The sequence below is a fragment of the Pleuronectes platessa genome, chromosome 18, assembly GCF_947347685.1.
Source record: "Pleuronectes platessa chromosome 18, fPlePla1.1, whole genome shotgun sequence".
Classification (NCBI taxonomy): Eukaryota; Metazoa; Chordata; class Actinopteri; order Pleuronectiformes; family Pleuronectidae; genus Pleuronectes; species Pleuronectes platessa.
Window position 1 is genome coordinate 10,558,264 of NC_070643.1, and position 14,836 is coordinate 10,573,099.

Genomic DNA, 14,836 nt, shown 5'->3' on the forward strand with positions numbered 1-14,836 from the left:
GTGACTGTATAAAAGTCACCATGACAAAAGATTCGCCATTAAATCAGACCGAAATGGCGGCGGGTTACGAGCAGAAGACGTGCAATATCCCTAAATGTCTGGTATTCGGCATCGTTAGATTGTCACCATGTTGTGTAGACAGTCAGATGTGTTGTTTTTTAATATATAGCTTATATTCAACGATATTCGTTTTTAATAGTGGCACAGAGGACAGGCCTCAATCGTCTCTGTGGCGTCGTTCGATTATGTGAAGTCTAGCTTATATATTTCTCCAAAACGTTTTCTTCGTTACTCTCATATGTGTGTTTGTTCGTTTGTTTTATGATTATAAGAAAGAAATGGTGAAAGCGCTGCGCACTTTCGAATGGGCCTTTATTCTATTAACTGTACAAACTGTGAGCAACTATCGCCCATCATAACATGCAGAACAGATCCTGATCGAGTTATTCCTGCACACTGTCCTCGCAGAGATTGCACTCTCAGCATGTCACTTGTTGTATTGTTTAGGAGCCCGTTGGTTTTTGCCGCAATGGTCGTTAACCTCTGGATGACCCCGTGCGGAGCCTACGCCTCGGAGAGCGCCGCAGACCGGCAGTGCACCAGTTGGGCCAGAGGATGGCGCACCACGACTATTCAAGACACCCGAGCCCCGGCTGTGTGCCTGCCCTAGCCACGAGCGCACGGAGGCGCGCCTACTCCACATCCCACCCAGTATTTCCTGCGTGCACGAGTTTACCTCTCGAGGTCACCAAGCAGGATTTACGACTGGTCAACAAAAGCACGTGATACTCTGCCGTACCCCATATTTGGGTGCCTACGTAAGAGAGAATCAAGTCCATGTCCCACTCATTTCCATAATTCATCATAAATTGTGCAAGGGTGCTATAGGACGCGCTAAACCATACGAGCCACAAATCAAGCACACAGGTTTATGCTATTTTACCCGCAAATAATAAAACAACAACCGCAAATCCTGCAACGAGCAAACGGTGGAATTGTCAACAAATGAGCTCCTATTTTGTGAACTCATTCTGCGGTCGCTATCCCAATGGCGCGGACTTCCAGTTACATAATTATGGAGACCATAGTACGGGAAACGAGCAATACAGGGACTCCACAGCCATGCACTCCAGCAGGTACGGCTATGGCTACAACGGGATGGACCTAACAGTCGGACGCGCCGGTGACGGACACTTTGTAGGCGACGAGCGCACACAGGGCTACTCCCCGAGTCACTCAGCGGCGACGACAGCCTCCGTGGAGCCGGTCAGGTACACCCAGTCCACCGGCAGCACCGGGACCTCGTCTCTGTCTCCCCCACCTGACCCACTTCCGTGCTCCTCGGTCGCCACCTCGTCTCCCGCCACCGAGACGCATTCTCAACAGAGAGCCGTGAAAAACTCCATAACAACCCCGTGCTCGAGCTCGAACGCGGGCACGCTGCTGCACGGCCGGGACTGTGCGTCCAAAGCTTCCCCCCTGGACGACGAGAAGCCCGCGGGGAGCGCACCGACAGCTCCTCAGAATGTCACCGACTCGTCCCAGCCGCAGATTTATCCGTGGATGAGGAAACTACACATAAATCACGGTAAACTGCTTTTTATGAAACGACCTTACATTGATTCCAGAGACCTGGCGCTGGGTTAATGTTTAGAAAAACAGGATTCATGTTGGAATGTTATTCTGGTCCTTTCTACCAAACACGATTAACCGGATCATTTAAAGATAGCATCAATAAATGCACTTTGTTATTAGGAGGAAGTTGCGCCATATATGCGATTCTCACCTGTTTTTGTATGATCACTACAGTCAACACAGCTACGGGACTGTTTTGTAACATAACTTGACACCAAAATGAGTTGAATGTATTGGATATGTGCAGAATGCACTCATTTGTTTGTTACATTTTAATTGCCAAAATACCAAATTTGTCCGCCTTGTACTGAGCTAATTCCTTTACGCGAGGTGCAATTGTAAATGTGTGTGTATTACACATTGCTATTTAACCATTGAAATAAGTTTGGATAGTGTTAAACACCTTTTTTAACTTTATTGTGTGCCAACTTGTAATCCTTTTCCGTATTGGCCAATATTTTTTTTTTAAAGTGTAAAAATTGCGAAATAACCAAAGAAAAAGTTGTTTCTCTCTGTAATCATCTATTTTTATAACACTGTTGTTTTTTCCACTTTCTTCTTCCACAAGATTTGGCAGGACCCGAGGGGAAGAGAGCCCGGACTGCATACACTCGCTATCAGACCCTGGAGCTGGAGAAGGAGTTCCACTTCAACCGCTACCTGACCCGCAGGCGGAGGATCGAGATAGCCCATGCCCTCTGCCTCTCAGAGAGACAGATCAAAATCTGGTTTCAGAACCGCAGGATGAAGTGGAAGAAGGACAACAAGCTGAAGAGCATGAGCATGGCGGCGGCGGGCGGGGGAGGCTACAGGCCCTGATATCCAGTTCCTGCAGCCCTGATAAAGAGCACTAAGAAAAAAAGAATTAAAAAATAACTAAGATTGTCATGTCAAAAAAAAGTGCAGAGACTTGTTGACGGGCAGACTGCGGGACAGGGGACACCCCACACAGCCCCACTGTATGTCCAACACCAGTCCCATTATATTCCTTAATATTATTTCCCCTTTTTATTCCCACCGTGGTAATGCTTATGTGCGAAAAGAAAAAAAATGCATTATGTACAGTTCTGTCTAGATTTAGAAAGGAAAAAAAGCAACAATAAATGTTTGTTTAAATTATTTCTTGTTTGTTCAGACTGAAAAAATCAAAAAAAATACAAAAAAAGCCTGATATCCTACCTACCAACCTACCTAGCGCAAAGAAATCCAGTCAAAGTTGTGTGAGCAATCAGAGCAACAACAGCCTCTAATAAAAAAAAGAGTGATAAGGGTTGAGCTGCCTTTGTGTTTAGCCTTCGATTTCTATGTATGTACTGTATATGTATGTATTTATTTGTTCGATGTGTTGTCCCTTCTTGTCTGACAAACTTGCTTCCAAACGTAGAGCCAGCAGAGTACGTATATAAGCCTTGTGTGGTCATTGTGTGCGTTGTGAAACACATGTATGGACAGAGGCGCAGACTCAGTCTTGTGTGTACAGTAGCCGTGCCTTCTATCTTTTATTTTGTTTTTTTTATTTTTTCGTTTTGCAAGAGCTGCTGTTTGCGTTGTTCACCTGGGCGCAACATCTTAGTAAAAAAAGAAAAAGTGTTAAGTCTTTGTTTGGTAGCAGTTTTTTATGTGGAGGGTCCCACGGTAAATTCCATTGCCTATGTGTATAACTCCATCGTGATAAAGCTTTTTTGTAAATGTTTTTCAAAGACTGGAAGTCAAGAATATACTATAATAATAAAGATGATGATGATGATGATGATGATGGTCATTATAATAAACTTTCTACTGGAACGGCAACATCACAGTGAGTCCAGGTTTTTGTAAAAAAAGAAAAAAGTTTGAGAGCTGTTTGCGCATTGCCACGACGGGAGAGAGAAGAGCTCCAACTTTTGTCCAAAAGTCCTGCTGGCCACTTTTGTGATATGTCAGAAATTGTCCCTCAAGTTAATTCTTACTCGAGCTCAACAGGTCCCCTCCTTGAATGAAAAGCTTCTAGTTTTACTCACCTTTCTGTGGAGCTGGGGGGCTTTTTCAGGGGGTCCTTGGCCACTGACTGGCTCCAGGGGCCCGGGCGTCCCCTTTGTGCACGGACTGGGCTGTTCCAGGGGAATCAGCTCGACTTTTCACGCTGTAAACTTTATTAGGGCCGATTCTGGCTCTCTGACATTTGGGTGCTAAATGAATGGGGGGTTTTGTCTATGAATTAGATCGTAAAAATCATCCAGAGCGCGGCCAGATAGGCTCACTGGCCATAAACGGTCACGTGGTGGCCATTAAAGTAAGTTTTATGGTTTTGGGGAGTTGACAGTATATTGCACATAACATATAATCGCAGTGACGGCGAGGCTTCGTCTGACTCTCTCTTTGCAGGCTGTAAGTGTTACTTGACCGATACAGACCTTCTCATTTGCTCAGTATGGACCGGACGCTGCCCAGGATGAGCGCCACGTCTCTGGGTAAGTTTCTGTGGACTATCCGGTAGCTTGAGAACAGCCAGCCTGCGTTAAACAGCCGTATTATTGTATTCGCTCCCTCTATCCGTCCCTATTAGTCCATTACACTAATTTGTCAGTTGTGCAGTGCTGAATACTGGTCTCGGCAGATGTTGCGCAGGGTTGGGTCCGGCTCATGGCTATTTAATTGCTTCCTTCCCCGTGTAACTTGTTTCCCTCCATCTGTGGTGTAACTCATAATCCATTTTTACATGTTGGATAATTATCTCTGTGTCCATTTCCACCCCCACAAACTTCGAGTTGTTGTCGTTTTATTACGTTGGAGTATTCGCAGACCGTGAGCCAGAAAGTTTCCAGGAGGGGTTTGTGTGTGCGGAGTGTGTAGCTTCTCCTTGATCAAGTTAAATGCCAGTGCAGGCCTTGCAAATTTACAGTTAGATCCGCGTGATTGGCTTCTGTGATGACTTTTTTTGGGAAGTTGCGGGTCCATCCCTGGAAAAAAACTGCAAGTTGCAGTTGTTGTCTCTGCTGCAGCGCCTGATGCCTGCGCCCCACATGTTGGCACCACGTATGGCTTTAGGAAAGGCTGTAAACAGTGTCATGTAAACACAACACTGGAACAAACAACAGCAGGGAGACGTCTGAAAAGGAATTCCGTTTTGTGTCCGCCGAGTCGTTTTGTGTTTGGGGTTGAAAAGTTCAAATGACCCCCTCAGAAAGAAGTCACTCTCGCTTTGTGCTGACCTCTTGTCCCGATCAGAGCCAGGTTGAGAGCGGTCACCTCCTCCAGCGGTTAATGGTTCCAAAATAGTACAAAAAGGACGAGAAGTCGAAAACTTGGACTTTTCTTTCGACCCTTTATGGATTTATCATTTTTTTGTTTTTCTTGGCCTTTTGCGTCTGCTTTTATGGGAAGGATGTGACTCATTGCGCGTGTTTTTTATCAGAGCATTTCAGACTAAATATGCTCCAAGATAACCAAATCATCTGGGAAGGGATGGAGATGTTTTGCAGCCAAATATCAAGAAAACAGCCACTCGGATTTGGAAACATTTTACGCAGCCTTACTGCCATTTAACCTAAATCTAAACATTAACCCTTGGTGTAAAGGTCCACATCAAAAAAAAAAAATATTTCTAACAAATTTCAGTGTTCACTTTTAACTGCAGAACAAACTGAACCCATAACTTGTAATGACTTCTGACTCTTTTTCGCACTAAAGCTGGAGAGAAGCTCTATTTGAAATTGAACCACTTTCAGAAGAAATGCAGGAAACCAATGCAGAATCTTCCTTGAAACAAACTCATTGAAAATCAATGGTTTCATTGTTAGTAAATTCGATCCATCCAAACGACACTGCTGAAAGTCCTCGGTCATATTGCTTAAACAAACGTTGTGCATTGCTATGTAAAGAGGTCACCAGCCTAACAAAATATGGATTTATATTCTTCCCAGAGAGAATGCGGCTATTTGGAAATTAAAACCTTCGCCAATCTTTCAAAGGCAGAAATTTGGACAGGGCCCCATGTGCGGCGCGCTGCCAGGCGGGGAGAGGGAGGGAGAGGGAGAGGAGCGCTGTGTAGGTTCATCTGGAGGTCAGCCACAGCACCAAGATAAATCTGCATCCTCTCAGAGCCACCAGCAGAGCTCGCTTTAGGCCAAGTTCACTGTCACCCTGCTGTATGGAGAGAGGAGAAACCACTCACACATCCACTGCACCGCGCGCACACACGCCTTCACGCTAATGACAAGTTTGCTTGGCGTTGCCTATAAGCATAATGCGTAAAAATGAATTCACCAAAGGCCCGAGCGCCTGTGGTAACGCGCAACACTGGAGGAGAGAGGCTGAGCGGGGAACAGAGAGGAGGGAGTCTAACTTCGAGTGTTGCCTCCAACAAAGACTTTTGGCTGCTTTGCTTTGCTCTATAACGCTAATGAATGATTTGCATATTTTACGGCCCTATTAGTCTTAAGTGGGAGCCCATCGGATTGATCATTCCACTGCCTCCTTGGAAACATCACAAAGTCACAATTGCATTTCAGGTCTTGTGCTGGCACCTTCCCACTAATTATGAAATTCGTGCAAGTGATGGCGTCGATGGCGAAAAGGTGTACACATTGTTGAAATGAATTTCATCATTTGTTGAAATGAATTTTTCATTTCAACAGATCCACAGATCTCTCTGGGCTGGGACTGATGAGAGCGAGATAGCTGCGGGAGAGGTGGAAAAATTGGGGTCAAAAGTTTACGCGCTGAACAAGTCTCCGTCATCTGTTCACTCGGAGCTTGATGCCAGCCTTATAATAGCGATCTTGACTCTCCACACAAAAGAGAGAATAGCTTTGAATTACATATGTGGCACGTTGCACTCCAGGTGAACCCTGGAAGCGCAGTGACCTCGCGTTTGGAACCGGGGGAGGGGGACCCCCTCCGCCCGTCCCCGGCAACAAGATTGAGTGGCTGGCGTTTTATTAGGGCGGTTGATTGGTGAATTTCTTTTGAATAAATTGCATTTGATATGTTTAGGGACGAGGGCAACATTTGCATTTCGAGGATTGATACTCTCGACCCGGTCACAGGGTAATGGGAAGGCCCTGAGCCCCCAAACTGTGCCCCCGGACCCCTTAAAAAACATTTAGAGCCTCTCTTCCTGATAAGCTGAATAGAAGCCCTTTAAGAGAACTGAAATGGCACAGATGTTTTTTGACCCATAGAGAGAAAGCTGGTTTTTCAAATATTTATATATATTTGTGCCAATATGTTTCATATGCATTGTATTGTTTAATAGGCCTATGAAACGCCATTGGAAAAATTCACTTTTTATTTTATTTTAGCTCTATAAAATATAGAACGTTTGGTCGTAGTCGTAACGGAAGAATAAAAAAACACACAAAAGATGGCTCGTAACAGAAAATGTTTTTATTTCCTTTATTTCTGCTTTAAAAACTCAATCTTAAAACCGTCTCCTCAATCCCAAAACGTATTAAGTTCAACTAAACACAGATTCCTAGAAAGAAAGACAAAAGAGTGAATAGCAAAACATGGCAACAATTTTGCTAATCAAAAAAGGCAAATTAAACCAGATTTTTTATAACCAGGTTATTTCCACCTTCGATTTTAGCTTTTTTAAATCGTCGTGTTAACATGAAATTGTTGGAAAATAAGCATCTCCCCCATATCTCCAAAAGTTTATTTGTAAAAATTCAACACATTAAAAGAATGTCAGTATTGTTCATGTGGCGTCCACACAGAACGTTTGTCTGAGCTTTGAAAATGGAACATATTTGACTTAAAATAGTAAATGTAAATTAAATCAATTTACAAGTCACAAAATTGTTAGTTAAATTCAAAATAAAAAAGGTCGTTATGTAAGATAACAAGGCAACAAAACATGATGCCTAATAGTTTTGACTAAAGTCACAGATCGTAATTTTTCCTATTTTCTATCTTTTTTTTGATAGATAACCAATATTTCACATATTTTCTCTTTGAATAATATTGATATTCATAGTGATCTGGTTGCATAAAGTCTCTTAAAACGCACAGTTTATCTTATTTAAACGTTTGCCCACAGTTTCCGCAGCAGCACAGACGCACAGATTTCATTTTTATTTTTTTTGGAAACATGAGTTTTTATAAAAAATAAGACTCGGTGCTTTCAGCTGCAGGAGCCTCCATCCTCAGAGGAGGTTGTCCGTATACGCTATACGCTGCATGCGTAAATAATGGAGATGCTGTGGTTCACCTCTCCACTGTTCAGTTATAGCCTTGAAGTTTCTCTATATTATATATCTAATCAAAGTTAGCAGCTGTATGAAAACCCAGTGTCCAGTCCTGCATGCTCCACTTCTCCGTGTGCGTATTTGCCGTACAGCGATAAATAACAGATGTAAAACGAAAGCTCACACGTGACACTCTGTAAAAAAGGAAAAATATTTGATTACCAGTGTTTACCTTTATCATAAATATTTCCATAAAGATAGGAAAGGTGTTCTCTAGGCCGAATCCTTGGCTCATCTGGGACGCAGGGAGGATTTTTTATGCCGGCCCGTCACGCAGCGGCTGCACACACAGACAGGAGACCTTGTGAGAGCCACATGCAATCTGTCACCATCGTCGCAGCACTTCTCTGATAAACTAAATTTACAGTAAACTGTCAGCATGATGTATTTATCTTAAATAGACCTTCACTGCACAGTGCCTGCTCTGAGAGGGAGCACCGCATCTGGAGTTGTTAACTTATTTTCTCCTCTAATAACAATAATTGAAATGATCCAACACGAGCCTGTAACGGATTCTGTTGAGGAAAACGTGTGTTAAAACTTTGTGAAAATTATGACCATTGCTTCCAGATGCTGCCTTTTAGTCCAAGGGTCAATTGGATTGTTATTATCCTATTACATTTTCGAAATAAGCTGCAGTGTTTGAGAGATTTGCAGATGCTTTAATGCGTCTTTACGCACAGCACAGCAGCACGTTGCAGGCCTATGTGAGATAACATAGGTGTTAGGCTTCTTATCTAAAGTGCTTATTTTGTAGCGCTGAATAGCGTGTTTATGATGATGTTTTACTAAAGTAAAATTAAAGAGAAAAAAGATATGTAGGCCACAGCAACAAGTATAGAGAGCAGAACTATTCACGCAAGGCTAAGTTACTGTAAGTGGATAATAGCCTGAATGACCTGGCCCATATTTATACAGGAACTATAATAGAATGGCAGCAGACTGTAAATTTAGATATCATGTGAAGACATCTTACCGCTGACATTATGTTGACATATTGCCTCTCAGGTGGTCTCTCAGCCATACGGATACACTGGATATATGGTAGAAAGTACATCATCTGCCATTTACAATGAGTTACGTTGGCTGTAAGATACACAAGACAGCGGCAGCAGCAGCTCTGCCTCACAGCAACACTGTGCTCACATGGAAAAAGAAAATCATTTTTTAGCAGAGCAAAATGGGGCCCTTCCTTTGGCTGCTGCTTGAAATAAGATTCCACCTGTTTTTAGACTTCAGCATCAGCACATCCAAAAAATAGAAATTCTGAGAATGTAAAAGAAAAAAAAAGAGAAATGTGTTGAATGTTAAATATGTGAGTTGCCTGTTCCTGTTTAGAAGACAACCACTCTCCATTTCCCCCTCGTAACTCGAAGTGGGATTCTTTCTTTATAGTTGTTGGTCTTTTTGCGCATTTTAAAATTCCTCTGGGGACCATCCTGGGTGCTGACCCCTCGCTAAGTGCTCCCCAACAGACCCCGCAGAACTGAAGTCCAAGTCCGGGGTGAATCCCAGGTCACCGCGTCTAACAGATATGAAAATGTCGCCTCTTTGGAAAAGAGGGGGCACGCCTTGTTGTTTAACAAAGACTGTCAATGGGCAAGATTAATCAGAAACAAAATGGAAACGGTGTCACTTTGGGGTCAGGCAGAAGTTATCTCTGTTTAGAGGAGCGAATAGAATAGGGGAGGACCAGGAGGCCAAGAGAGAAGGGAAAAAAAGAACTGGTGAAAAGAAAAAAGAAAGCTTTCAATATTTCCGAAGTTTGGCCTCTTGTTTCTCCATGCAGGGGCCTTGTTGACGTGGACAGTGTGGATCAGCTGCCGCATCTTCGAGGGACGCACATACAGTGTGACACCTCGGCCATGGACACGAAACATCAGGACCTGGACGTGAGGGCAGATGGCGCAGAGCACGGTCAGACACTTTTACATTTATTTTTCTCCTCTTTGTAAACATGTACTCACAAAAACTCTGAAAATTGGAATTTTTAAAATTATGTTTAGATATATAGGAGGAAAATGAATTTTTCAGGGGCATTTTACCATAAAGTAATATTTAATAATAACATAATTTTGACTATGAGGGACTATTACTATAGAGCGTCTGTTTTTACTGCTATGGCACATGACAGTTTGCATGATGTTTACAGTAAAGTTTTGCTGCAGGAGATTCTCGTATCCAAAATGTTGCAAGATTTGTGTGGACATGCTGAGAAAAGTTGTTGGAAAATGTTTCTAGTATACTTTTGATTATATTCAGATGTAGATAATTTAATTATATATGGAGGTGTGTGCTGTGTGTGTGTGTCTGTGTGTGTGTGTTGGGGGGGTGGGGTGGTTGTGGCTCGCATCTCTTTTTATAAATGCTCTGCTCGTTGGTTTAAAATAAAACCCCACGGTTTGTTTGGGCTTCTGGCTTTTTACGCAGGATCCATGTCTGCGATGTGTTTGTCCAGTGTTTGCATGAGCTTGTCAATTGTAGTGAACACAGCACAAGTGATTAACACGGCCGTGCGCTCTGTGTCAGATGAGTTCAGTGCGGTGTTCGAAGACCAAACAGAGGCCAAAGATGGTTCGGAATTGTTGCCACGACCTGGTTAATTAGAAAATCTGTCTTTTCATTCTTTGAAATCAGCTGTTCTTACATTTATGAACATGATGGGAGCTGGAAATGTTCCTTGTTCCTTGTTCACGAGCACAGCCGTGCGTCTTGTGGTTCTGTTGTTCATGAGCGAGACATAACCAGGTTTTACTGATGCACAGGTCATGTGTTTTATATGCAGGCTCGAATGTCCGCAGAGCAGCGGCTCGTATAGGAAGCTTGTGCACTCACTGTTCTCCTCGATACATCATTTGGATATTCTTATATTGTGCATTTCCACTTTTTGTTGTTGCATAAGCCTATTTTTTTTGTATTCGTGTCTTCTATCTTTTCTATTGGGATGCGTCACATTTGACACTAAAAACCACAGGTTAGTGTCACAGATTGTCAGAAACAGTCTTTTGTTTGTAAAATATGTATTTTCTCCGAGCTGCATTTTCATGTTCACCTTCGTTTTCCGAGGAGGAGGATTTTTTTTCTTCCACATGCAGGAAAGCCTCACCCACATAAGTTTGGCCTCATGCAGTAAACAGGCTAGTTGATTGGTTTTGCTTTATATACTGTGATTTAATAAGGAAAACACCAACGTAAGCCAGTCCGACCAGCGCTGGTGGTACCAATGCCATGCTTTCCATTGGTTCCTGTTTACATGATGCCCACAGGACACGCTGTGATTGGTGGCGCCTCACACGTGACCAGGCAACTTTGTACATTTGACAGGGAGTAGGAGGGTTTTGTGGAGATCAGAAAAACGACAGCGCGATAAAAATTAGTATTGTTGCACTTCACAAATTAATGACCATGAGTTCCTACTTGATAAACTCCAACTATATCGAGCCGTCCTTTCCTCCATGCGACGAATACCAGCAGAGCGGATACATCCCCAATCCCGGTGATTACTACGAGCGGCCAAAGGATACGGGCTTCCCCCATCACGACGAGCCATCCTATCCGAGGTCAAACTACACGGAATCGGGATACGACTACGCGAACGTCCCCGCCACCGGACTCGATGATTTCGGCGACGGGCACCACGCACCGCAGCAGCCGCAGCCGGTTCCACAGAGCCACGGTCCTCGCCTCGCCGCGGCCCCAGACGGTGGCGCAGGAGCAAATGCCAGCAAAGACTGCAGCCTTGCCACTGAGGTATATCCCGGCGTAGCGAAGGGCAAGGAGCCGGTGGTCTATCCCTGGATGAAAAAGGTCCACGTTAACAACGGTGAGTTATCGTCATGTTTAAACAGCAGAACCACTGCGAAACAACCACTGGAACACGCGCCAGCCCATTGAGGCAGCACTAGTAGCAGCCCATACAGCAATTTACGACTATCGAGCAGCAGGGTCGGTAATTAAGGACCCTCGTAAATTTTATTGCCTATGTTCGTCTGTCGGGGCCATGTGCCTTTGTTGCTTTTTAACCCAAACTACCTCCGCCATTGGAGCCGAGCCAAACTGTAATATCCAACCCCGCTGTTTTGTTAATCATTTCTACGCTTAATCTGTCCCTGGATGCGGATGCTTGTGCACTCGGCATCTCCACATTTAAGGTCATGTTCGTAAACTGAAACAGGACCGAATAAAACAAACAGAGCGGCTGCTATTGCACACTGAATCCACAGATATTTTATTTTTTTCCACCTCTTTATGCGTCCAGTGGAGGAACTATATTGGTTTGGATTAAACGCCAGCATATAACACCTGCTTGCTTGCCTATGTGTGGCTGTTTTTTCCCCCTCCAGTCAATCCCAATTACACTGGAGGAGTGCCCAAGAGGTCCCGCACTGCCTACACCCGCCAGCAGGCTCTGGAGCTGGAGAAGGAGTTCCATTTCAACCGGTACCTGACCCGGCGCAGGCGGGTGGAGATTGCGCACACTATGTGTCTGTCTGAGCGCCAGGTCAAGATCTGGTTTCAGAACCGGAGGATGAAGTGGAAGAAGGAGCACAAGCTCCCCAACACCAAGATCCGCTCCTCCACCTCGGCCTCAGCCTCGGGGCCCCAGCAACAGCAGCAGCAGCAGATCAAAACAGGCCAGCAGCTTGTCCCCACGCCGTGCACCGCAGGTCTATAGTGCATGAACGAACCCCACCCCACAAAAACCCAATCCAGACTGAGATGGCAAATAACACAAGTGGGATTTGTTGGACCAATTCTCAGTATTTTACACACATGGTGTTCTCTCTTTCACCTTGCCTCTGCCATTGGGCCCCTGTCACGTCCTTTGTACCCTTTCCCTCTCCGCTCGTCCTCGCCCTCTTCATATAAGCTTGAAATTCACCTTTAAATGCCACGGTGGCAACTGAAGTGTTTATATATTTGTGTATTATTATGAAAGAAGGATTACGCACACTCAGACATAGGACTTGGATCAAAAATGTACCGTTACAGTTAAAATTGAGTGAGGTAAAAGTACGTTCGAGCTCATTTTTATATGTTCCTTTTTTGAATATTGTTTTTTTTTCAGTTTTGTATTATTGCTCATGGAAAGTTCTAATATACTTGAAAGATATTTAGCGAGAATCTATAGATGCCTGTTTAGAAAACCAGGCGGCTGTTTTAGAGGTATGGCATCCGCCAGAGTAACAGTGTAGTTTGTGTGTCTGAGTGGATTGGTTTACTGTTGAATGTAGTCCAGGTGACTTTCACATTTAATGTACATAGACAAATCATAATGAAGGCACAATAAGAAAAGCATTTCGTCGACTAGAATTCCGTTCGTTGGTGTCGTGAAGTGTAGTTTTATTTGTGCTAGTGCGTCCCATGTTGTGTTGTTGTTCTAAACTGTGAATATTTGTATGTGTTGTCTCAGTAATGACCGTTGTGATGTAGGTTAGTGTAGGATCAAATTGTCCTTGTGAAATAAATATGTACTTCACATATAAAGCTGACGTGACTTTGATATATTTTGTCACTGCCTGTACTGGTTTGATTCGGGCGAAACATGCTTTGTTAAAGCCGTGCGTAAAAATCTAACATTTGTGATTATCTTTTTGATGTTCTCCCAATTTTTGGAATAGCAATCTCACAAAAAACAAATATTATTTTCATGCTGTTTATTATCCTTTACGGACTGACTTTTAAAATCGTATTTGAAACGCGATTTGAGCATTTAAATCACTTGTCCAGTGTTTGGAGATGCGTGTGTAAAACTAATGGCGTGTCTGAACATTGGATAATTTACTGAGCTACACTTCTATGGAGAGAATTCACCATAAATCTTTTTTGACGCCATCTGTAATAAAAGACAATAAGAGTTTATGGTATTTGCGGAGAAGATTAATTTGGTAATCCAGCCGCAAGGTTGCACAGTTTCTTCTAAACACACATTTGTACTCAGAGAAAAAAACCTTAATATATTCAGGTTATGAGTATGTGCCGTCTTTTCAGAATTACTTGAATTACAGAATTTTTCTGTCCGGCTCTTCGAAGTAATGTATGCCTTTGGGTATAATACATCCCATAAAAAGTACTCATCCACCATATTTTTTTATTTCAATGCTCATATGGCTGGAAACCGTAAAATGTGCACCGTTCTCATGCGCATTTTCATGGATGCAAACTAAGTAGGAATATCATGTATCAACTGTTGGATCCTCGTGTTGCAGGCTTTGCTAATGTCACGAATATTAAAGAAAACCCCAAATGTGAAATGTATCCGGACACACGTATTGTTCTTATGCGGCCATTATGGAGATCTCAGCTAACCTCAGTGCACCAGAGTGTGAGTGTTGGTCACTACCTGCTACATCCAAACAATAGAGAGTTCAACCAGGGGACACAGCCAGCTCTGGCCAATCACCGGCCCGGAGCACTTCTTCTGACCCCTGACCTCTCGACACACACAATGTTCAGACCATACATCAGCACCGAGACGTCCGCGAGCCTTTTTTTCTTCTCATTTCAGATTTTGCCCAGAGACAGCACGGAAACAAAAACGGTGTTTAGCTGTGAATGCGAGCCATGAATTTCCCCAAAATTATTCTTAGAGACAGCTCTTCTGCAATCCATCACAGAAACACCCCTGTCAGGCCGCGCACAGAGGGCAGATATGAGCACAGACATGCTGGTATTGTGCATGTAATCTACTAAGGCTCTTAGTCTGCTGTTGCATGATGGTGTCTTAATAACAATTACATCAGTTATTGGGTAACACATGGGCCGACTATATATTGGTAAATATGATAAAATGTACATTCACCAGAATACGCAATGTAAAATCCAAGTATTCACATAATCTGCTTCTTCTTTTGGGGGATTTTTTAATGTATAGCACTCAGTTGTTCAACATACACCTCTGTAGAGCCTGAATAAAACGAGGATGACTAGATTTCCGGCATAAATGTTCCAGCACGCTTCTGCAAAACCTC

At 43.5% G+C, this 14,836-nt stretch overlaps 2 protein-coding genes across 2 annotated transcripts; both read left to right on the plus strand.

Annotated features, from left to right (window-relative positions):
• Positions 1 to 850: 850 nt before the first annotated feature.
• On the plus strand, positions 851 to 3,431 carry hoxa5a (homeobox A5a). Its single transcript, XM_053447515.1, has 2 exons — positions 851 to 1,588; positions 2,204 to 3,431. The coding sequence occupies exons 1-2, from the start codon at positions 1,006 to 1,008 to the stop codon at positions 2,452 to 2,454; spliced, it is 834 nt and encodes a 277-aa protein (XP_053303490.1). The 5' UTR covers positions 851 to 1,005; the 3' UTR covers positions 2,455 to 3,431.
• Positions 3,432 to 11,174: 7,743 nt separating this feature from the next.
• Positions 11,175 to 13,725, plus strand: hoxa4a (homeobox A4a). The gene is made up of 2 exons (XM_053447510.1): positions 11,175 to 11,688; positions 12,209 to 13,725. Exons 1-2 carry the CDS (start codon positions 11,265 to 11,267, stop codon positions 12,538 to 12,540), a joined length of 756 nt encoding a protein of 251 aa, XP_053303485.1. The 5' UTR covers positions 11,175 to 11,264; the 3' UTR covers positions 12,541 to 13,725.
• Positions 13,726 to 14,836: the final 1,111 nt, after the last annotated feature.

What these genes read in the sequence shown, in the direction of transcription:
- hoxa5a (XM_053447515.1), top strand. Translation starts at nt 1,006, where the DNA reads ATGAGCTCCTATTTTGTGAACTCATTCTGCGGTCGCTATCCCAATGGC. An exon ending in GAAACTACACATAAATCACG is followed by an intron (nt 1,589 to 2,203) that starts GTAAACTGCTTT and finishes TTCTTCCACAAG; the next exon opens with ATTTGGCAGGACCCGAGGGG.
- hoxa4a (XM_053447510.1), top strand. Translation starts at nt 11,265, where the DNA reads ATGACCATGAGTTCCTACTTGATAAACTCCAACTATATCGAGCCGTCC. An exon ending in AAAGGTCCACGTTAACAACG is followed by an intron (nt 11,689 to 12,208) that starts GTGAGTTATCGT and finishes TTCCCCCTCCAG; the next exon opens with TCAATCCCAATTACACTGGA.